This window comes from Podospora bellae-mahoneyi, chromosome 6, assembly GCF_035222275.1.
Source record: "Podospora bellae-mahoneyi strain CBS 112042 chromosome 6, whole genome shotgun sequence".
Classification (NCBI taxonomy): Eukaryota; Fungi; Ascomycota; class Sordariomycetes; order Sordariales; family Podosporaceae; genus Podospora; species Podospora bellae-mahoneyi.
In genome coordinates, this window is record NC_085885.1 from 1031141 (window position 1) to 1053653 (window position 22513).

The following is a 22513-nucleotide window of genomic DNA, read 5'->3' on the forward strand; positions in this document are numbered from 1 at the left end:
TCTCTGGCTGGCCGGATCCAAGAGAATTGATATGCGGGTTGCAACCTCCGGAGAACTCTAGCTGGGAGGAACAAGATTCCAAGTGTCCGTTCCATCATGAAAAAGCAACATCAAAACGTGACGATGCCCTCCACGGCGCAGACACCACTTCCAAGCAACCAACCCCAACCTCAGATTCGCCGTCTCCCCACCCTCCAACCAAAGGCCGATCTGGAGCGTGACCGTGACCGTGACCGTGAACGACAACTCCAGGAGGGCCCGCCGCCGAGAGGGGGTAGTGGACCCGGCGACGGAAACACCATGAGCTCGTCGACGCCATCAGCTTCATCGTCTTCAGCATCCGGTGGTGTTGTCGAGAAACCCTACCACGCAAAACGCCCGCACAGAAAGAGCAGGACCGGCTGTCGGAACTGCAAATCCAGAAAAGTCAAATGTGACGAAGCAAAGCCGTCATGTCGTGCCTGTACCGCCAGGAACGATCGATGCGTGTACCCAGTCATCATACCAACAGCAACCGCCGCGGCGGGAGCTCGCAATCGCGGGGCAGCTAACAGCAGCAGCTCAGCTGTTGTTGCGACGACTCTCGCTCGCCGACGAGCTCTGGCTCCGGTTCAGGAGCCCGAGTTCATCCCCATGGAGCGCGATGAACTCGAGATGAGGCTCCTCTGGATCTACACCAACAACACTTACACGTCCTACTCCTCTGGGCCTTTCCGGCACCGCATGGTTGACCACGTCCTCAGGGCCGGCGTGATCCAGCACGCGTTCGCCCACCCGTTCCTGATGAACACCTGCCTTGCCATGGCAGCTCAACACATTAACCGGGCGGGCGGCCGTCCCGACATGCATATCCCACCTTCCAAGGAGCTCGCCTACCGGGTCAAGGCCCTGGAGAGCTTCAGAAAAGCAGTCGAAAAGGCCGAAGCGTCGACCTACCCGGCCCTCATCGCCTGCGCATACCTCCTCACCGGTCTGTCAACATACATGTTCCGCAACAACAACGAGAGTCCAACCTCCCTCGTGATCCTCGATTGGATGACAATCTGGCGAGGCATCGGCGCCATCATCGACGTCACCAAACTGCCCACCCTAGCCCAGTCCGGTCTCCTCCCAATCATCTTCCGCCCCGACATCGACATGAAAACTTCCATCAGCCACTGCCCCGCCTACCTCCTCGATCTAGCCAACACCCAAGACCCCCTCGACACCCCCTTTCTAGAAGGCTACCGAGAATGCCTCCATGTCCTCGGATCAGTCTATAAAGAACTCCGACGCTCCGGTCACAACAGCCACATGTTCATCTGGCGCGTCATGACCTTCTTCACCTTTCTCGGCCGAGAATTCGTCACTTCAGCCCACCACCGCCGCCCCCCAGCCCTGACCATGATCGCGCACTACCTCGCCTTCACAACCATCATCTCAGACAGAGTCTGGTGGCTGCAGGACATGGCCCCCCACCAAATCCCCCGCATCTTCAACATTATCGCCGGCATGGGACCCCCCCACACCGCTCTGGATCGAACCCTCCCCTTGGAGATCCCAATCCGCTGTCTGGACCCCATGACCAACGACGAAAGATCTAGACTTGTACTTCAAGACCCGGACTGGGTCCATCCTCCCGATCATACTGGGGAAATGCCTGTTACTTACGACAGCGTGGAAAGGGAGTACCTCAATACCAAAATGTTGCGAGGACAGTCGAGGTCTCCGTCTGTTTCTTCCCCTCCTCCGCTGAGTGCGGCGGGGTCGTCGGAACCGCCTAGCCCGCCGGCTCAGAGGAAGGAGGTGATGGCGTTGTCTACAAAGGATGAGCTGATTATCCCGCCGGAGGATGGGCAGGAGAAGGGGGTGCAGTATAAGCATTTGGAGGGGGCGTATTATGCTGTTGATGGGGTGAGGGTGACGGATACAGAGTTTTATAGGGCGATGGGGTTGGAGAGGGGTGGGGGGATGATTACAGAGATGTGAATGGGGTTGTGGTTTGGGTTGGAATATTCTTCTTTCTTTTGATACCCCCCTTTTTTTTCTTCTTCTGTATATACACATTATTACTTCTTTTCTGGCGAAAGGTTAACTTGGGTCAGTAGCTATTTTTGTTTAGATGACATTTTTTTTTTTTAAAAAAAAAAACCCCATGAGTTGGCAGTGAGAGAAACGATCTATGTATATCGCCTTTATGTGTTGACCGGATTAAAGCGTCAAAAGGCAATGCCGCCGCGTGGGTAGCTGAAATTTTATAAAAACCCAACGAAGGAAGGTTAGGGGAACCCAAAAGACATTGACTTGAATATCCAAAACGTGAATCAATCATGATAAACGACCTCTCCTACCCAAGCCAAGTAAGTCTCCCTATTTCTCGCCCCGCTCTCCATCTCGCCGCCTCCGATACCTAGCCATTCGAATCTGCCCTCACAAACACCCCTTCCAGAAGAAAATGCATGTAAGCTTCTTGTCAGGCTCTATCTCACCCAGCACAACCTAACCACCATACTTGACATCCCATCGATATCACCAATCCCGTTTCCAAATCACAAGAAATACCTCACCCAAATACCACTCATGCCATTACTCATACCGTAAAATACCAGATCATCAACATCATTCAATTGTGTACCCAACCCTTCCCCCCCCCATTCTAACATCTAACGTACACACAACCCCCTCCCAAAAACCAAACCAAAAGCTATGATCTCAAGAAACAAAAGAAAACAATTATTTTAATGCACACACATTCCAATCCATTCCCCTATCCCATGCATCTTGCCTGTGTAATCCTCTTGCCTCACTCACGTTTCTTTTTTTCTCATTACCAAAAAAAAAAAAAAAAAGGAAAAATAAGAAAAAAAGAACGATTGCTTCATTCAAGAGACACTTCAAAAAAAGTTTATACATGTACATTAGGGAGACACAAAAAACCGTAGTTTTCTCCCCCACCTCTGTTTACCCTCCCGCCCTTTCATTTACAAAACACACCCATTCAAAAGACTTACTCCCCCTTGAGCTTGTCCTGAGTCACGGTAAAAGCGCTCTCCAAAAGATCCTGCTCCTCCTTGGTGTGCGACGACTTGAGACCGGTGGCCACCGACGCGCTGGGGTTGCGGCCGGCGTACATCACGTGCTTGCGGTCATGGTGCTGCGTGCTGTTGAGCAGAGTCTCGATGCGAGGCTGAGTGTAGCTCCAAGCACCAGCGTTGAGAGGCTCCTCCTGCGCCCAGACGATGGTCTTGGCGTTAGGGTACTGGTCGAGGTTCTCGCGGAGCTGCTCCCAGGGGAAGGGGTGGAGCTGCTCGATGCGGGTGATGGCAACGTTGTCGATCTTGTTGTCGGCGCGGTACTTGTGAAGACCGGCATAGACCTGGCCAGAGCAGAGGATGACGCGGTCAATCTCCTCGGGAGCCTTGATCTCACCAGACTGGTGGGCTGGGTCGGGGATGATCCACTGGAATTGGGTCTCGCCAATGAACTCCTCAATGTTGGAGCGGGCGAGAGGATGACGGAGGAGAGCCTTGGAGAAGAATAGGATGAGGGCTAGACGGAAAGGTTAGCACGGATGGCCATGCAAGACGGACGGAACGGAAAGGGTTCAACTTACGCTTCCGGAATTGCCGGTTCATCTGGCGACGGAGAATGTGGAACAAGTTGGCGGGGGTGGTCATGTAGGCAACCTGCATGTTGCAGTCCTGGTGCTGGCGGTCGAGCTTCTCGGCCGAGGGGTAGAGGCGAGGATCCTCGTTGCAGAGCTGGAGGAAACGCTCGAGACGGCCGGAAGAGTGCTCAGGACCCTGACCATCGTAACCGTGGGGCAGGGACACGACAAGGCCGGTACGCTGCATCCACTTGGTCTCACCAGAGGCGATGAACTGATCAAAGACGACCTGGGCGTTGTTGGCGAAATCACCGAACTGCGCCTCCCACATGACGAAACCGTTAGGGTCGGTGAGAGAGTAACCGTACTCAAAGCCAAGAGCACCGTACTCGCTCAGAGAGGAGTTGGAGATGACAAACTTGCCCTGGTCCTTGCCGACGTGCTGGAGAGGGGTGAAGATGTCCTCAGTCTCCTGGTCATGGAAGACGGCATGACGCTGGGAGAAGGTGCCACGCTCAACATCCTGGCCAGAAATGCGGACGTGCTTGCCCTCCGTGACAAGAGTACCGAAAGCCAAAGCCTCAGCAGTAGACCAGTCGATGTTCTTACCCTCGATGACCGACTTGGTGCGGTTGGCAAGGATACGCTTCAGGTTGCGGTGGACGTTGAAGCCCTCAGGGGCAGTGCCGATGACGGTACCAATGTGCTCCAGAGTCTGACGGTCAACACCAGTGGGGTTGTGAGGAAGGACCTCAGTGGCAAGCTCCTTGGGAGACTTGAAGTTGTTCCAGGCACTGGTGGTCCACTCCTTGGAGGTAGGCTGGTAGTCCTTGGACTTGGCGAAGCTCTCCTCCAACATGCCCCACACCCACTGCTTGTGCTCCTCTACATCCTCCTTGGTGAAAGTGCCCTCCTTCAGGAGCTGGTCAACGTAGATCTCGATCTGGGGGTTCTTCTCCTGGATACGTTTGTACATCAGGGGCTGGGTGAAGGACGGCTGGTCGGTCTCGTTGTGGCCGTGCTTGCGGTAGCAGACGAGATCGATAACGACGTCCTGCTTGAACTCAGCACGCCAGTCGGCAGCGAGCTGGCAGACGAAGTTGACAGACTCGACGTCATCGGCGTTGACGTGAAAGACAGGGGCGTCGATGGCCTTGGCGATATCAGTGCAGTAAGCGGTCGAACGAGAGAAGCGGGGATCGGTGGTGAAACCAATCTGGTTGTTGACCACCAGGTGGATGGTACCGCCGGTCGAGAAAGCGGGAAGCTGGTGGAAGCCCAAGCACTCGTAAACGACACCCTGGCCGGCAACAGCAGCATCACCGTGAAGGAGGACGGCCATGGCGCTCTTGTGCTCGACCTCATCGTTGTTATAGTGCTGGATGGCACGAACCTTGCCAAGGACAACGGGGTCCTCAGCCTCCAAATGGGAGGGGTTGGCAACCAGAGACAGTTGCACACGCTTTCCGGAAGGAGTGGGACGCTCAAAGTTCATGCCCAAATGGTACTTGACGTCACCGGAACCCTCGTCCTCACCACCGGCAGTGCCGGCGAATTCGCTGAAGATGGACTCGTTGGGCTTGCGGACGACGTTGGAGAGAACGTTGAGACGACCACGATGGGGCATACCAATGACAATGTCCTTGACGCCATAATCGACGCTGCGGTCAATCAGGGCCTTCATGCCGGGAACAAGGGTCTCGCAACCCTCCAGACCGAATCTCTTGTCGTTGGGGTACTTGGTGGCCAGGAAGGCCTCGAAGCTGGAGGACCAGATGAGACGGTCGAGGATGCGGCGCTTCTCGTCGATGGAGTACTTGAAGGGCTGGGGAACCTCGAGGCGCTCGCGGAGCCAGTCGCACTTTTCTCTGTCGGGAATGTGGATGAACTCGACACCGTAGGAACCGCAGTAGATCTGCTCGCAAGCAGCCACAATCTCACGGAGGGTCATCTTCTCGCGGCCATCCCGCTTGAAGCGGGGCAAGATACCGGGGCCAAGAGTGTATTCGGTATCCAGGTCCTTCTCAGTGAATTGGTAGTAGTCGAGCTCGAGTTCCTTGGGTCTGATGTTGCCGAAACCAGACTTATTGGCGTTACGGATGCCCAGGGGATCGATCTTGGCCTTGTGGTGGCCACGAGCCTGGTAGGCGCGCACAAGGAGCTGGACCTTGAGATGGTTGGTGACATCGGTGCCCTCACCGATGCCGACACCGGCACCGGCGGCCAAGTTGACAACAGTCTGGTTGCTGCTCGGCACGAGGGACGGGGGAGGTGTGAAGGCCCTGGAGATGGGCATGTCACCGCTCTCCATGTTCTTGAAGTAGACCTGCCATGAGATGTGGACGCTCTGGGGATCCTTCTTCCACTGCAGGTACATCTCATCGATGTAGTTGGCCGTGTTACCGGACAGGAAGTTGTCGGCGGCATCGGGAGGGTTATGGAGGGCGCTGTCGAAGCGCTTTTGGGCGGCGACAGCCAGAGGACGACGGCTCACGGAGAGCTTGAGGCTGGCACGGGCGGTTACTGTGGCGGTCGAGAAGCATCGCGAAGAGGTCGACGCAGCGCCCTGGAGCGCGCGGAATGAGGTGCGCAACATGGCGGTCGTGGTCCCAGGTCAGGAGGTGGTGACTTGAAATTGTTGTCTGGAGTTGAGGCAAATGTGTGAAAAATCGGCCGCTGAGAGGAAACCCAAAGCCGTCCCGTCTAAAATGCGGTACTTCGTATCGATGCGGTATCGTAGTGCCGAGCGTGTTACACCGAACAGCGCAACAACCTGGAACCCAAACCCAGAAATGAGTGGCGGAGTAAGTCGTAGGTGGAGGGGAGAGTGGTAGAAAAACGATGCCGCCGTCAGCGAGGAGCAGCAAAAGGCAAACAGAGGGACGGGGAAAAAACACAAAGACAGATCAGATCAGGGGGGTGGCCTTTCTGTCTTCAATCTTGATAAAAAAAGCTGGAAAACGAAAATCGAGCGAAATCGTAATGGGTCTCCGGAGGATGATGACGGCAATTTTCAGTGAAGGCCCTGGTTCGCCCGCTGCATCGCTGCATCCCTGCTCGGCCCAGCGCACCAACCAGAAGCCACGCTGAGCCCGCGCCGTTCTGAAGCCGGGTGGTCATGTGGCCAGGCTCGCGGTTGGGCGGAAGGGCCCTTTGACAAGTCGCCGACAGCGAGCCCCAGTGACAGAACAGTGGTCACCCGCTCTACGCCCGCACACTAGTCAGTTACATCAGCGAGAGCCCCGGTAGAAGCCGAGTGAGCGCGAGTCTTTTTTTCTCTTCCAGGTTTCTCTTTATTCGGTACTTAAAAGAGTTGGTATTACCTCAACCCAAGGCTGTAATCAACTCCTAGCAGCAGGGTAGGCCGTCCAATTTCATCTCATCGCAGGGATTGCTCCCACCACCTGTTCCAGAAGACGTCTAGAGGTGAATTTGAAATTGGGCTCAAACTGGATGTTGGATCCCGGGACTTAACGCCGCTCCGGGGCCCGGGCGTGCCCCCAAGAAAATCTGCGGAGCCGAGAGCAACTCTGGGGCACGGAGCACCCGGATTTTATAATTAGTGTGGCTTGGCATCGACGCCGTTGCCTGGAGGTTTCGTCAATTCAAAGTCCAGCCAACCTTTAATATCGACTTCAACTGCGCCATTCACACCGCCACACATCCATCAATCTATCCATCCGTCACTCTCTTAGTCGCGAGAGAGTGACACTCTATGACACATAGCGCTTGATACAGCAATTATAAAACCTGACAAGGAACCCAGAGTCGAGTTGGCAGTGAGGCAGTCTGGCTCTCCGTGATGGAGCTCCCTCAGGGAAGGGCGACCTACAAGAAAAAAGATGGCGTCCTCACCTTGACAGAAGACAAGAAATTCCTGATCTGGTCGCCGTTGCCTGCGAATGGCCCGCCTACGGTATCTCTGGCTTTGGAAAGGATCTTGAACTTGCAGCAGACGCCAGACACGGCGCCCAAGGTTATTCTCAAGGTGATTGAGAAGCCCAAGAGCACAGAGGAAGGACAAGCAGGAGCGGCCTTTCTGTTCCAGTTTACATCGCCGACAGATGCCCGCGCAGAAGCCAATGCCATCAAAGCTCTGTTATCACAAATTCTATCTGAACTGCGCGGCAATGATCCCAGTGTTCCCAAGCCTATCGGCACCCCCCAGGCCGATGCCAACGGGGCTGGTGCCTCGGCGGCCATGTCGTTCGCCAGCACTGTCAACTCCAAGGGCCCAACTGTTCGCTGGTTTGACGACAATGCGTTAAAAGCAGATCTCGAGCTTCAGCGGTCTCTGTTAAACAAGGACGACGATCTGGCCCAGACGTATGCACAGGCGCTCTCATTGAAACCGCCATCAATATCAGATGCTGCTTTTGATGCTCAGTTTTGGTCCACCCGTATTGGTCTGCTTAGGGCTCATGCTATCGAAGTCAACCAGAAGAAGGGCGCCTACAATGTGCTGTCTACGATAAAACCACGAACCGAAGACGGCGAGGTCAAGCTCAGTCTGAATCCAGAACAAATTCAAACCATCCTCCACCAACATCCTCTAGTGAGGAGGATATACAACGAAAATGTCCCAAAGGTCTCGGTGGCCACCTTCTGGTCCAAATTCTTCCTGAGCAAGCTCTGCAAGAAACTCCGCGGCGAGCGTGTGACCGACATCGACAACACCGAGCCTCTCTTCGACAAGTATCTGAACGCTCCCAACGACATGGGCTTCACCAGCAAAATCAACGCTGCCCAGCAACTCCCACATATAATCGACATCAACGCTAACGAAGAAAACCAAGGCGGTTTCAAATCCGGCAACAGAAAAGATGTCGAGATGCGTCCCAGAGCCAACGTCCCCATCATCCGAACTCTCAACTCCATATCTGAGAAAATCATGGCCGACGTCGCCCCTTCAGACTTGGATCCCTCGGCCGGTCCAAATGGCATCCCAGATGACACCCGCACCATAGAGGAACTCACTCTCCGCGATCTCAGGGGCGAAACCCCTTCTTCTCGCATCATTCTCAACCTCAAGGAGCAGTCTGCCTTATTTCCCACCAACACCCAAACTGCCCAACCCAACTCCACCAACGCCACCGACCAGGCCTTGTTTGCCCAACAAGACCCCACGGGTGTGTTATTCGAAGTCCAAGCAGACCTCGACATGGTAGACGAGGACCCCTCAGGAGGTCTCGATCTACGAAAAGGCATAGGTGTCAACGACGACTCCGACGACGAGGCCAACGCTGACCCTACCACTCCCCACGTCACAGCCACACCTCACATCGGCTCCCACAACGCCCGGTTAGCAGCCAAAAACCAAATTTTGTCTTCACTGAAGAAACGCCAAGCAGAAAACACCTCCCTATCCTCCTCTGGCATAACCACCTCATCAGGTACTACCCTCCCTGCCGAACCACTGACAATCCCAGCCTCGATATCCCACCAATGCTACCTCACCAACGCCTCCACTGTTGAATTCCTCCGCCAATTCTACAACACCTTCTCAGACAAAAACGCCAACCAGCAAGAACTGAGGTATTACGTCGACGCCCTGGGGAAATCACGCGAAAGAATCGAGGCTCTGGCGGAAGAGGCCGAGAAGCTAAGAAGGGAGAGGGAACAGCAGGTGATAGACGAGGCGTTCGCCCGGTTCAAAAAGACGGGCGTCAAGGGGAAGAGGCCCAAGATTAGAGGGGGGAGGGAGGATGTGCTTGGCTTGTTTGAGCAGACGTTGGTTGGGTTGAAGATTGCGGAGCGGGTTTGGGAACAGAGTGGGAGGGGGAGATAGAGCAGAACTGGAAGACAGCTGAGGGGGGATAGATTGGGATATTCAAGATTGCAGACAAAACAAACAGACAACGGTGGCAGCGGGTGAAGCGGGTGTAATATACTCTTTGACAAGCATCGATACCATACATTGCTGTTTTTAGAACAGGAGACAAGAGCTAAATTGGATTTTTTTTTCGAATTGTGAATCCAGGGCATATTGTTAACTGAAAAAGTCGTAAAAACGAAAATGAAAAAAATGAAAAAAAGGGGGTTCGAGTTCAGATTTATTCGCCTCAAGTGTCAGAGAACCCCGGAGTCCCTGCCACAATCACCAGCGTCGCCTTACATTCCTTTGTTAGGTGGAATGGGCAGGAATAATTGGGCATCCCCTCATACCACTGAGCCATACCACCCCTCCTCGGGCGTCTCCGATTGAAGGCAAGAGCAAACTTGGTATCTATAACCCTGTGAGGGAAGGAGCAGCTTGTGCGGTGTTCATAACACGGAAGGAGCAACCCCCAGTAACAAAAAAGGAAAGCGCGACCCTGACCATGCTACAGCCCCAACATCTCACCACAAAACAGCAAACATGGTCTCAAGCTTATTTTGTTATTATTCTCTATTCCCATCACTTCCCATCACCCTCCATCTACTCCCCTATCCTCACCTCCCAAGCCCTCACAACCCCATCATCCCCCGTGGTAACCAACATCTCCTCCTGCCTCCCCTCCGCCCCCTTATCAAACCTCCTGCACCAAGTAACATGATTAACCTCATACGGCCCATGCGCACCCTCCACCTTCGCCCTAACCTTCCACTCCTTTGTCTCTTTATCCTCCTCATAAACAACCAACAACCCATCCCCCCCCGTCGTAGCCACCAATCCACTCTCCCCACTCCAACCAACCGAGTAAATCTCCCTAGTGTGAACCCTCGGCAACACCCCCTTAACCTCCCACTCCTCCCTCAAACTCTGCCTCATCCTATTCGGCACCCCTCCCCACCTACTATCCCCTTCCTCTTCCTCTCCCTCCTCCTCCTTGAGTTCCCAAACTTTAACCCCCCCCTCCGCCCCAGCAGTCATCAACCTCTGATACCTCCCATTTTCCCTCTCCCTTTTCTCCCACTCAACCCCCCAAACAGTCCCAACCCCCCCCTCCAGCACACTCACACACCCCCACTCCCCATCCTGATCCTCCCTCCAAACCCTAACCGTATCATCATAACTCCCACTAGCCAAACAATCACTCCCATACCTCCTCCCATCATGCCTCTTGCCCTGTTTAAAACCCGGCGCAAAAGCCACAGTTTTCACATCCCCATCATGCTCACTTAAAACAGCAACCGTCTCCCAATCCTCATCCTCCTCTCCATCCTCCCCTCCCGATAAGTGCTCCCATATCCAAATCGATTTATCCCTACTGCAAGTAGCTAGATACTGTCCCGACGGACTAAAACTTAACGACTTGACTTCGTTTTCGTGGCCTTCGAGCACGAGGGTGAATTCCCATTCTTCCTCCTCCCTCTCCTCCTCCTCCCCCCCTTGACCGATGGGTTTTTCGAGCGTGGCAGCAGGATTGTAAGTCCAGATCCCGGCCGTGGAGTCAAAACTGCCGGTTACGAGACGCAGGGTTTGAGAGGAAGAAGAAGGCTGCCAGGCGCAGGATCGGATAGAGCGGCTGTGACCCCCCGTGAGGGACGAGTGCTTTGAAAAGGTCGCGAGGGAAAACACGGTGACGGTCTTGTCGTGGGTTGTTGCTAGGAGGGGGAGGGAGGGGTGGGGGGTTGATTGCCAGGCGCGGGTGTAGAGGTCGGGAGTGAAGGTTGCTAGGGGGAGGAGTTGTATTGGTGGTGGTGGCATTGTTGCGGTTGTGGTCTGGAGATGGGGAATTGATAGCTGGTAAAGGGAACGGTGAGTAATATGGTAGAGCTGGAGGAGGAGGAAATAATATTGCTAAGAAAAAAAAAAAGTATAAATCTGTCACCAAATGTCCATCTCGGTTGTGACTGTTGACTAGTAAAGAGTGCCCCTCCAAAAAGCGCCCCTCACTGGCAGAATTACGGCCACCGGCTCCGATCCCGCTGAGAGCCCCACTTACACCGAGAGCTTCCCTGGATGATGGATGCAATCAGAACAGTCAACATAACTAACTGTATAGCTCCCCAGTTAAGATAAGAGAAATCATTCTCTTTCATATATTACTCAAAATCGCTATCCCTAATAAACCAGAATGCTACTATCAAAATATGCTGTTTACTGTTCTCACGTCCGTCCGTCCCTGAATGTTGCCCAAACTAAAAGACCCAAACCCTCATCCCATCCCATCCCATCCCATCCCATACCCAAAACGCCTTGAATATCAAACTATGTACTTATGCACTCCCCAACCCAGCCGCCTCCCTCGCCTCCTCAGCCGACAACCTCACCTCCACCCCCCCATTCACCATCCTCTCGTCCTCCTCCCTAATCCTCCTCTCCACCTCCATCTTCCCATCCTTCCCCCAATACCCCGCCTTCTCCTCCCCCTTCACGCAAGCCTCCGTAATGAGCACATACGGCGTCGGCGCATCGTACATCGGCTCCGCCAACACCCTCTCCATCTCCATCTTCAGCCCTCTCGCCCCCGTCTCGTTCTTCGCTGCCCTTTCCGCGATGGCGTACAGTGCCGACCGGGTGAAGAACAGCTTACTAGGGTAGGTTTCAAACAGGGCCGTGTATTGCGCCACGAGGCTATTTCTTGGTTCAGTCAAGATGCGATAGAGCTCTTCGAGAGAGAGTGGACTAAGCGCGCAGATGTTGTGCAACCTGCCAATGAGCTCGGGGATAAAGCCAAAGGCTTGGAGATCCGCGGGTGTGGTTAGGTCGAGGGGGGTGAAGTTGGGTTCAAAGATTGGTTGGTGAGGGAGATGGCGGTAGGATTCCAGAGGAAGGATATCCTTCAGACTGTTTGTCGAGGAGAATGACCTCCCGCCTCGGATTTCTGAACCGAACCCGATGGAGGGTTTGGACACCCTCCTCAGAACGGTTTTATCCAGCCCTACAAAGGCGCCACAGAAAACAAACAGAATGTTGGTGGTGTCAATGGTGTACTGGTCGACTTTCCCCGATGGGGGCGCTTGTGGTGGTGTGGTTGATCCGTAACCGGTGGGGGGCTGGTTTTGTGTGCGGGAGGACCGGTTGTCCTTGACAGTGATGGTGACCTTGGTGCCTTCTACCAGCTTCAGCAATGCTTGCTGAACACCCTCTCCGCCTACGTCTCTTCCGTTGACGGTTTCTTTTCTAGCGATCTTGTCAAACTCGTCGAGGACAATGATTCCATGCTCGGCGGCCTTAACGTCGTAGTTGGCTTCGATGAGGAGACGCTCGATGCAGGATTCGACGTCTTGGCCGATGTAGCCTGCTTGGGTGAAGGAGTTGCAGTCGCTGATGGTGAAGGGGACGTTGAGTTTTTTGCTGAGGGTTCTGCACGGCTGTAAGCAAGTGGCCCAATTCTACATCAGCAAAGAAGTGAACTCACTCCAAGATATACGTCTTTCCCACGCCCGTAGGACCAATCAAGAGCAGGTTACTCTTGTCAATCTTGACATGGTTCGGCACCGTCAGGTCCTCCTGAATGTAGAAGTTGTCCGAGGGTGCCTCAAATGGGTCTTCGAGAACTTCATTGTGGGTGCCCCGTACGGACTCGTGGTGACCGGGAAATTCGTCTTCAGCAACATGGCGGATGTTAGTCTGCTGCCGCCACGATTTGGGAGCATAAGCAGAACGATCAGAGTGCCTTCGCCCACCTTCGACAGGGTGTACAGGCGCGCTGTAACCTGTGCGCTCAAAGATCTCGCGGTCCTGAGCAAACTTTTGTCTCTGGATCTTTTCCCTCAGATGTTGATCCTGCAGCTCGTGGTGTTGACGCCGCCGGAGCCCTTGGTAGTGGTTGAAGATGACGGAGCAGATGGTCTTCTTCGCCCGGTCCTGGCCCACCACGTAGTCGTCTACCCTCTTTTTCAGATCTCGGGGGTAGAACTGCGGGACGCCAAACTTGGACTTGGAGAAGATGGGACCGCGGCCGGTGTCCTGTGTCGGATCGTAGCTTGACGTGAAGCCCGAGTTGAAGTAATTAGATCGGCGGGGGGAGGCGAGGAGGATGCTCGAGGTTGAATAGGCTGGGCTCCGAAGCCGGGCAAATCGCGGTGTTGCGCATAGAGGCGCCAGCGGTCTAGTCAAGACCAACATGATGGTGTGCTTGAGCTACTGTCATGCTCGGGAGAAGGCAGCTCGCGGGTGCGATCGGCGTACGTGGTAGGGGTCGGAGCACGGACGGTAAGAGTCAGGAAGAGGCGTAGGTGATTTAAGAATATTTTAGTAACAAGAGGTTTGCCGGTATCAGTCAGGATGGAGAAAAACCGAGAAGGGAGTGTTTGCGATGGCACACATCATTGTGCTAGCCCGTGAGACAATGGCAACGGTGGTTAAAGCACCTGGATGACCCGGAGTGCGGGGGAGAAGCACCGACCACCGCCCGCGCGTCGCGCATCTCCCTTGTCTTGTTGGAGAGAGCTCTCCACCTCCACCTGAGTTCCGGAAAGCTCCCCTCCTTGTCTGCCCGTAAGTGCTCGTCAGTGTCAGTGTCAGTGTCTTAGCAAAGACCCCACCAAACCTAGCTCAGCCAGAAGGAGGCGAATCGGGTCATGGCGTCGATATCAGCTCCCCCTCTCTATCTCTTCTTGTCCGAACTTCGGCTGGCGTGGGCTGGACTGGTCGGACTGCTGCATCTCTGCGATAAGCGGGCTTCAGGCTCCCCTCCAGGGGCAGGTCACAGATGAATGGCGCATGAGGTTTGGCTCCCAACGGGCACGGCACAGAAAGGGGCATTGCTGCAGGCAATACACGCATACAAATACTCGCTGGGTTTGCACCAGGCGTGGAGCCCCTTCCCACTGGTGGGTTGTATTGGGCTGCACTAGGAGGGGCTCCAATGATGTAATTAGCATCTACATACCAACTGAAAGACCCCTTTGGGCTTTTATCAACCTCACACCACATCTTCCCAGAACACACCATCTATATCTGTGTCGAATCCAGCGAGAGCCCAATCTTTTGTTTCTCTCCTTGACGTCTTCTTCCCACCCAAGCAACAATTTGAAAGCGTTCTCGTCTTGATAGCTTGTCCCGGAAGCGTCAGCTGGCTGCCCCTCAAGTCACGCTAAGAAGCACCCTACGAGGCGATTTGATATTCCTGTTTGACGTACTCTTCAATTCACAAATTTTCATCAAACAAGATGGATCCCGTTGCTCTTGAATCGTCCAACACCCTGGCCAAGAATGGTCATACCGCTGGTAACATCCCCAATGATGGAACTGGTACGTCCTATCCCAACATGCCAAAATATGGACTGGCAGTGAAGCTGACATGAATCAGGCGTGGTTGCCCTCGATCCCTATCTTGAGCCATTCAAGCCTGCGTTGAAGAGACGCTTTGACAAGGCTCAAGAATGGATCAAGAAGATTGAGAAGACCGAAGGTGGTCTGGACAAGTTCAGCAAGGTATGATCCACCACTGCCAATGGCAGGGACTTTACTGACCATCCCAGGGCGCTGACACGTTTGGCATCCATCAAAATGACGACGGCAGCATCTACTACAAGGAATGGGCACCCAATGCCAAACAGGCAGCTCTCATTGGTGAATTCAACAACTGGGACCGCAATGCCCATCGCATGACGAGGAACGACTTTGGTGTCTTTGAGATCACCATTCCTCCCACCTCTGACGGCAAAGCTGCCATCCCCCACAACTCCAAGATCAAGATCTCTCTTGAGCTCCCAGACGGGCAGTGGATCGACAGACTACCGGCCTGGATCAAGTATGTCACCCAGGATCTCTCCGTCTCGCCCGCCTACGATGCTCGGTTCTGGAACCCCCCCGCCTCTGAGAGGTACTCTTTCAAGCACCAGAGGCCCAAGAGGCCAGAGAGCTTGAGGATCTACGAAGCCCATGTCGGTATCTCGTCACCAGAGCTCAGGGTTACCACCTACAAGGAATTCACCAAGAACATGCTCCCACGCATCAAGAGCCTGGGTTACAACGCCATCCAGCTCATGGCCATCATGGAACACGCCTACTATGCCAGCTTCGGCTACCAGGTCAACAACTTCTTCGCCGCCAGCAGCAGATATGGCCCGCCTGAGGACCTGAAGGAGTTGGTCGACACGGCTCACAGCCTGGGACTCGTTGTTCTTCTCGATGTTGTTCACAGTCACGCTTCCAAGAACGTCCTGGACGGCCTGAACGAGTTTGATGGCACAGACCACCAGTACTTCCACGCGGGTGCCAAAGGAAAGCACGAGCTCTGGGACAGCAGACTGTTCAACTATGGCCACCATGAGGTGCTCAGATTCCTCCTGAGCAACTTGAGATTCTGGATGGACGAGTACCACTTTGATGGATTCCGGTTCGACGGTGTTACTAGCATGCTTTACCTTCATCACGGTATTGGAACGTAAGTCTTAGAGCCTATCCCAACCCCGTGGCAGTCATTGACCGACACTTAACAGCGGCTTCTCGGGTGGTTACCATGAGTACTTTGGTGCTGATGTCGACGAGGAGGCTGTTGTCTACCTCATGTTGGCCAACGAACTGCTTCACGAACTCTACCCTGACGTCATCACGGTTGCTGAGGATGTCTCTGGCATGCCGGCGCTTTGTCTGCCACTCTCACTGGGTGGTGTTGGCTTCGACTACAGACTTGCCATGGCCATTCCCGACATGTGGATCAAGATCCTCAAGGAGAAGAAGGATGAGGAGTGGGACATTGGCAACATTACCTTCACCCTCACCAACCGCCGTCACGGCGAAAAGACGATCGCCTATGCCGAGAGTCACGATCAAGCGTACGTTTCTCCTTACCTAAGAGATTTGCTATTTCGATGCTAACTCTACTCTAGTCTTGTCGGTGACAAGTCTCTTATGATGCATCTGTGCGACGCTGAGCTCTACACCCATATGTCTACGCTCACCCCATTGACCCCGGTTATTGACCGCGGTATGGCCTTGCACAAGATGATCCGTCTGTTGACCCATGCTCTCGGAGGCGAGGGCTACCTCAACTTTGAGGGCAACGAGTTTGGTCACCCCGAGTGGTTGGACTTCCCCCGTGAGGGCAATCAGAACTCTTTCTGGTATGCTCGCCGCCAGCTGAACCTGACCGAGGACCGCCTCCTTCGGTATCAGTTCCTCAACAACTTTGACCGCTCCATGAACTTGTGTGAGAACAAGTATGGCTGGCTGCATGCTCCCCAGGCGTACATCTCGCTCAAGCACGAAGGTGACAAGGTCATCGTCTTTGAGCGGGCTGGCGTGGTGTTTGCTTTCAACTTCCACCCAACACAGAGCTTTGAGAACTACCGCATCGGTGTCGATGTCGCAGGCACATATAGGGTTGTGCTCGACTCTGACACCAAGGAGCACGGCGGCTTTAGCAGAGTCGACTCGAACACACGGTTCTTCACCGAGCCTCTGGAGTGGAACCACCGGAGGAACTGCACTCATATCTACCTCCCTTGCAGGACTGCTCTGGTCTTTGCTTTGGAGTCGACCACCACTCCAAACGGTCACTGACTGCAGCAGGCGGTGTCTTGGGTCACCCGGTTAGGTGGCTTTTAAATCCTGGGTTATCAAAAGGTGTTGGAGGTATATTCTGGGTGTAGATATTTTCTTGTAAAAGCGGGATGGGAAAATCCCCAAAGATAGACAGGTTCACACAAATATGTATGAAAATGTACATTGAGCAATTGGTGTGTTATGTTTCAAAAGTCTTGAGTGGGAGGAGCTTCGCTCGTGCGAGGATCCAAGCTGTCAATTGAGTTCAGCCAAAACCCAATCAGCTCCAGGGGCTCCATCCCGGGACGTCCCGGCAAGCCATCTCAACAGCAGCGGGACAGTTCTCAGGGTTGGCAACGGCCATTGAGGGGAAACCAACGCCCGAAAGAATATGCAACTGCCATGATGCAATAGTCCAACCAGGTCCAGAGCTCCCCTTGAAAATTGCAAAAGGATTGGCCCAAGAGCGGGGGACCACGGACCATCACCTGCTAGATAGTTACAGTGGTGAGGGGAAAGACCTCGACAGGTTCGTGAGAGATCGGGGAAATGAAAGAAGGGAAGAGCTGGAAGCCAACAGAATGGCTGGTGCTGTCGAGAAAATGTGGGTCCGCTCAGTCAAAAAGCTCCAAACTTGGAATCCGTCAGGTCACGTGGAAAGATGGAGCTCCGCAGCTTCTAGCCGAAAGCTCATCGAGAGATTTTCGAACCCGTTTTCTTCCTCCTCCAAGCCATTCTCTCTGCCTTGCACATCCACCATCCAAGTCCGCCCTTACCATCGTCAAGATGTTCAAGAGGTGAGTTGCTGCTGATCCAGCCATGGACTCTCCCTGTCGTCGGCTTCCCGGTCCCCAATCGAGGCCAATTGAGAACTAACCCAAGGCTCTTCTGCCCTCCCCCTCAACAGCGGCATTTCCGCCTTCGCCCGGACGGCTCGTCCCTCCTTCGCGGCGGCGACTCGTCGCGCCGTTCGCCCGGCCCCCCTCAACTTCAGAGCCCCTGCCCTCAGCAGATTCGCCAGCACGGCCGGTGTTGGTGATGGCAAGATCTACCAGGTCATCGGTAAGCTCGACCGGCCAGACCACAAGCATGCGCCCACACTAGAGGTGGGACAATCCGGGAAAATTCAGCTAACCATGTCTCTCCCAACCAACAGGTGCCGTCGTCGATGGTTAGTAACCGCAACACCACCCAGCAAAAACAATCTTGACAATATCGTCCCCGAGATCATTGTCGCTGACCCCCTGCCCACAGTCAAGTTCGACACCGAGAAGCTCCCCCCCATTCTCAACGCCCTTGAGACCCAAAACGGTGGCAACAAGCTTGTCCTCGAGGTCGCGGTACGCCAAGACTCCACCTCCACATCCCACCAACCACACACATGTACTGACAGCCCGCACAGCAACATCTCGGCGAGAACGTCGTGAGATGTATTGCCATGGACGGTTGGTTTCCGCTATATCCGGCAGTTGTTGGACTATTTTCTGAGACGCTATTTAGGTACCGAGGGTCTGGTTCGCGGCGCCAAGGCCGTTGATAGTGAGTTTTTTACCCTCAACTACACCTGCATGTCCAATATCAGACAGCTAACCATGTCACAGCCGGTGCTCCCATCACCATCCCGTGAGTTTATTTGACGACAAGGACAATAGAGTATGGTCGGGGACACCCAACTGACGTTTGCTAGTGTCGGCCCTGCCACTCTTGGTCGTATCATGAACGTCACCGGTGACCCGATCGACGAGCGTGGACCCATCAAGACTGACAAGCGCCTCCCCATTCACGCCGAGGCTCCCGAGTTCATTGAGCAGTCCACCACCGCCGAGATTCTCGTTACCGGTATCAAGGTCGTCGACCTCCTCGCCCCCTACGCCCGTGGTGGAAAGATTGGTCTCTTCGGTGGTGCCGGTGTCGGCAAGACTGTGTTCATTCAGGAGCTCATCAACAACATCGCCAAGGCCCACGGTGGTTACTCCGTCTTCACTGGTGTCGGTGAGCGTACCCGTGAGGGTAACGATCTGTACCACGAAATGCAGGAGACTTCCGTCATTCAGCTTGATGGCGAGTCCAAGGTCGCCCTGGTCTTCGGTCAGATGAACGAGCCTCCTGGAGCCCGTGCCCGTGTCGCCCTTACCGGTCTTACCGTCGCTGAGTACTTCCGTGACGAGGAGGGTCAGGATGGTGAGTTATATATATGCCTCAATCCCTTGGAGAGTCGGGAAAAACGCTAACCTGATGCTTCTCAGTGTTGCTCTTCATTGACAACATTTTCCGCTTCACCCAGGCCGGTTCCGAGGTGTCTGCCCTTCTTGGTCGTATCCCCTCTGCCGTCGGTTACCAACCCACCCTCGCCGTCGACATGGGTGGTATGCAGGAGCGTATCACCACCACCACCAAGGGTTCCATTACCTCCGTCCAGGCCGTCTACGTCCCTGCTGACGATTTGACTGATCCTGCCCCCGCCACCACCTTCGCCCATTTGGACGCCACCACCGTCTTGTCCCGTGGTATCTCCGAGTTGGGTATCTACCCCGCCGTCGACCCTCTCGACTCCAAGTCTCGTATGCTCGACCCCCGCATTGTCGGTGAGGAGCACTACCAGACCGCCACCCGTGTCCAGCAGATCCTCCAGGAGTACAAGTCTCTTCAGGATATCATTGCCATTCTTGGTATGGACGAACTTTCTGAAGCCGATAAGCTTACCGTCGAGCGTGCCCGCAAGATCCAGCGTTTCCTGAGCCAGCCTTTCACTGTCGCCCAGGTTTTCACTGGTATCGAGGGTAAGCTCGTCGACCTCAAGGACACCATCGCCTCCTTCAAGGCCATTCTTTCTGGTGAGGGTGATGACCTCCCTGAGGGTGCTTTCTACATGGTTGGTGACTTTGCTTCCGCCCGCGCCAAGGGTGAGAAGATTCTTGCCGAGCTTGAAGCGAGCGCTTAATTTGGTGGTGGCGAGGTGTAAAAGTGGGAAGGAATCGGCGACCTGTGTATAGAAGCGAAAATGGTTTCCGGGGAGTTCCCTAGCTCAGTCAAGTTTCTTTTGTGAGCTGTGTATCAATTGAGTCTTTCCACGTTATCTCTGTGTATCCCGTTGTTATGTCTGTTCCATTTCGTCTGATGTCTGCGTGTGAAAGTCTCGACATTAGATTTGGTACACATGGTGGTGGGATAAAAGGGGGGGCCAATGGGAGATTTTGATTGCTGATATATAGTAAATGAAGGTTTAGCCTGTGTCGTCCTGTGTGGCTTTGTGAAAGAGCAGTTGTCCTATGGGTGACGGGATTTTAAGAGTCCGTCGAATGGAGGGCTTTGGGGGTAATATCTGGGGATTAAATCATGTGATGTGAATCCGGGGTGTCGATCCAGGCCTGGGGATCATGGGGGTATGGAAAGGGGATTAATGGGGGGTGGTGAGTAGGAGGGACGGGTAAGCGAAAGAGTATAAAGTGACAGGTCTTGACCGCAGGAGATTTCTTTCTGCTGGGAGGATATCATCGTCATCCTCCCCACTCTATTCTTTTCGTTTCAACCTCAATTGAATCACCGACGGTCAGCCATGGCTTGGTCGATGTCGACTCTAGTCCGGCTTGTTGCCCTGGCTGCTGGGGGTGTTATGGGAGCGCAGTTGACGGCTGTGACTTATCCTAATAATGCTACTAGTAAGCCGCAGATGTGAGTTTTTTCCTCTGTCTCTTCACTACTTATGGTGTGCGTGGTTGGGTTGTTTTTGGCCCTCCACCAAGCAGCCTTTGTTTAACGTGGTCATGATGGCTGTGGTCTCCTTTTTTCTTTTTTTTTTCTTTTTTTCCTTTTCCACGGAGGGGAATAGGATGTGAGAGACTTTGGTTTAGGTCGTTGAGTGATGGGAACCCAGAGGGTGAAGGTGGAAAGGAGGGAAGGAAGGTGGGGGAGGTTTTGTCTGGTAAAATTTGGGAGCTGATGATAAATTTGGCAACAGGCACGTCTACGTCCCTGACAAGCCCTGGTCCGGTCAGGGAAAAGGACCGCTGGTTGTCGCGATCCACTCCTGCCAGAGCTCCGGGCCGAGTTATTTTAATAATGCAAAGATCCCTTGGAGGCAAGGGAGTGACAGGAAGGGGTATGTCACTGTCTGGCCTAGCAGTCCCAACAATGGGGGTTGGTGAGTCTTCTCTCTCTCTCTCTCACACACACTCTCTCTCTCTCTCACTCTCTCTTCCCCCCCTTTTGTCTTCCCAATCTGACGATCGAAGCTGGGATGTGAGCTCGAAGAGATCCTTGGTCAGGAACGGAGGTGGTGACAGCCACGCGATTGCAAACATGATCCTCTACGCCATCGAAAAGTACAACATTGACAAGGAAAAAGTTTTTGTCACGGGGGGTTCGTCGGGGGGGATGATGAGCAATGTCATGGCGGCTGCGTATCCTGATTTGATCAGGGCTGTTTCGCTTTATAGCGGGGTGCCGGCGGGTTGTTTTGTTAGTAGTGGAGGGGGAGTGGCGCAGTGGAATAATAGTTGTAGTGGGGGGCAGAGTAGAGCTTCTGTTGAGCAGTGGTATGTTTCCCCCTTTCTGTTCTCTTCAAACGTGGGATGCTTATATGGATGACAGGGGGAACGTGGTGAGAGCAATGTACCCAGGGTATACCGGTCCTAGACCCAGGATGCAGGTCTGGCATGGCAGTGCTGATGGGACTCTGAGCCCGAACAACTACCAGGAGACGATCAAGCAGTGGACGAATGTGTTTGGGTTGAGCCAGACGCCGACGAGCACGGTGCAGAATTTCCCGGAGAGGAACTACAGGACAGAGAACTATGGGACGGAGGGGATGTTGCAGGGGATTTGGGCGCAAGGGGTGGGGCATAGTGTTCCGAGTAATTTGACGGCTAGTGAGCAGTGGTTTGGGATTTAGGGGGGTGATGTGAGGTGTTGGTGAGGTGGATGGAGATGTTGGTCGTGGAAGAGGCGATGGGTGGTTGGAGAGTATGAAGCAGTGTTTGGTGATGTGTTGGTTGTTTGGGAAAAGAGCTGTTGCTGGTCGGTAGGGTAGGCAGCTCGATGAATCAAAACAGAAACAACTAAGAAAACAAAGTATAGCCCAAAATTCAATACCAAAAAGTAGCTTTACCACGGACTCGAACCAGGCAGTGCCGGCGCCAGCGCTGTGGGTTGACTTCGCCCTGACATAGGTACTATGGGTTAACTGAGGCAACCGCTCGAGACCGCCACCCTAGGCCATTTGGACATTGATATTTTGTTGAGGATCTGTGTTATGGGCTGCGCTCCTGCTTTGTCCGGATGGTGGGACTCGATCGTTTCTGCCATTTTGACTTGACTTGGTTTTCGAAGGTTGCACTTTCCTTTGCTGAATCTTTAAGTCGAGAGTTGTCAGCTCCGTCCAATGAGGAGTAACGACTCTTGTCGACTATCTGACCTATGCTTGACGCACCGATACTCAGGTAGGGTTGAGAAGCTGTTTATTTTCTTCATGATTGATTGAAGGTGGGCTTATCACTTCTGACAACTTATGGCACACCATGTTTAAATGAAGACTCCCCCTCGGGTTTAGCGGAAATCGCTCGGCC

The 22513-nt window shown here is 54.0% G+C and overlaps 8 protein-coding genes across 8 annotated transcripts; 5 read left to right on the forward strand and 3 right to left on the reverse strand.

Moving 5' to 3' along the window:
* Positions 1–96: 96 nt before the first annotated feature.
* Positions 97–1968, forward strand: QC761_605550 (uncharacterized protein; the record flags this gene model as incomplete). Its single annotated transcript, XM_062881002.1, has 1 exon — positions 97–1968. The coding sequence occupies one exon, from the start codon at positions 97–99 to the stop codon at positions 1966–1968; it is 1872 nt and encodes a 623-aa protein (XP_062729247.1).
* Positions 1969–2974: 1006 nt separating this feature from the next.
* KGD1 (2-oxoglutarate dehydrogenase E1 component) lies at positions 2975–6601 on the reverse strand. The gene is made up of 2 exons (XM_062881003.1): positions 3593–6601; positions 2975–3528 (listed from the first exon to the last, which is right to left on the reverse strand). Exons 1-2 carry the CDS (start codon positions 6180–6182, stop codon positions 2987–2989), a joined length of 3132 nt encoding a protein of 1043 aa, XP_062729248.1. The 5' UTR covers positions 6183–6601; the 3' UTR covers positions 2975–2986.
* A 787-nt stretch (positions 6602–7388) lies between these two features.
* TFB1 (RNA polymerase II transcription factor B subunit 1) lies at positions 7389–9374 on the forward strand (the record flags this gene model as incomplete). The annotated part of the gene is made up of 1 exon (XM_062881004.1): positions 7389–9374. The coding sequence occupies one exon, from the start codon at positions 7389–7391 to the stop codon at positions 9372–9374; it is 1986 nt and encodes a 661-aa protein (XP_062729249.1).
* Positions 9375–10004: 630 nt separating this feature from the next.
* CIA1 (Cytosolic iron-sulfur protein assembly protein) lies at positions 10005–11216 on the reverse strand (the record flags this gene model as incomplete). Its single annotated transcript, XM_062881005.1, has 1 exon — positions 10005–11216. One exon carries the CDS (start codon positions 11214–11216, stop codon positions 10005–10007), a length of 1212 nt encoding a protein of 403 aa, XP_062729250.1.
* A 512-nt stretch (positions 11217–11728) lies between these two features.
* Positions 11729–14190, reverse strand: MCX1 (ATP-binding protein; the record flags this gene model as incomplete). The annotated part of the gene is made up of 2 exons (XM_062881006.1): positions 12874–14190; positions 11729–12818 (listed from the first exon to the last, which is right to left on the reverse strand). Exons 1-2 carry the CDS (start codon positions 13581–13583, stop codon positions 11729–11731), a joined length of 1800 nt encoding a protein of 599 aa, XP_062729251.1. The 5' UTR covers positions 13584–14190.
* Positions 13955–16967, forward strand: GLC3 (alpha-1,4-glucan branching enzyme; the record flags this gene model as incomplete). Its single annotated transcript, XM_062881007.1, has 5 exons — positions 13955–14711; positions 14770–14894; positions 14942–15849; positions 15905–16240; positions 16295–16967. Exons 1-5 carry the CDS (start codon positions 14630–14632, stop codon positions 16965–16967), a joined length of 2124 nt encoding a protein of 707 aa, XP_062729252.1. The 5' UTR covers positions 13955–14629.
* Positions 16968–17498: 531 nt separating this feature from the next.
* Positions 17499–20257, forward strand: ATP2 (atp2, beta subunit of the F1 sector of mitochondrial F1F0 ATP synthase; the record flags this gene model as incomplete). The annotated part of the gene is made up of 4 exons (XM_062881008.1): positions 17499–17746; positions 17857–18289; positions 18602–19130; positions 19196–20257. The coding sequence occupies 4 exons, from the start codon at positions 17499–17501 to the stop codon at positions 19888–19890; spliced, it is 1905 nt and encodes a 634-aa protein (XP_062729253.1). The 3' UTR covers positions 19891–20257.
* A 112-nt stretch (positions 20258–20369) lies between these two features.
* QC761_605620 (uncharacterized protein) lies at positions 20370–21991 on the forward strand. Its single transcript, XM_062881009.1, has 4 exons — positions 20370–20621; positions 20908–21090; positions 21182–21484; positions 21540–21991. The coding sequence occupies exons 1-4, from the start codon at positions 20506–20508 to the stop codon at positions 21838–21840; spliced, it is 903 nt and encodes a 300-aa protein (XP_062729254.1). The 5' UTR covers positions 20370–20505; the 3' UTR covers positions 21841–21991.
* Positions 21992–22513: the final 522 nt, after the last annotated feature.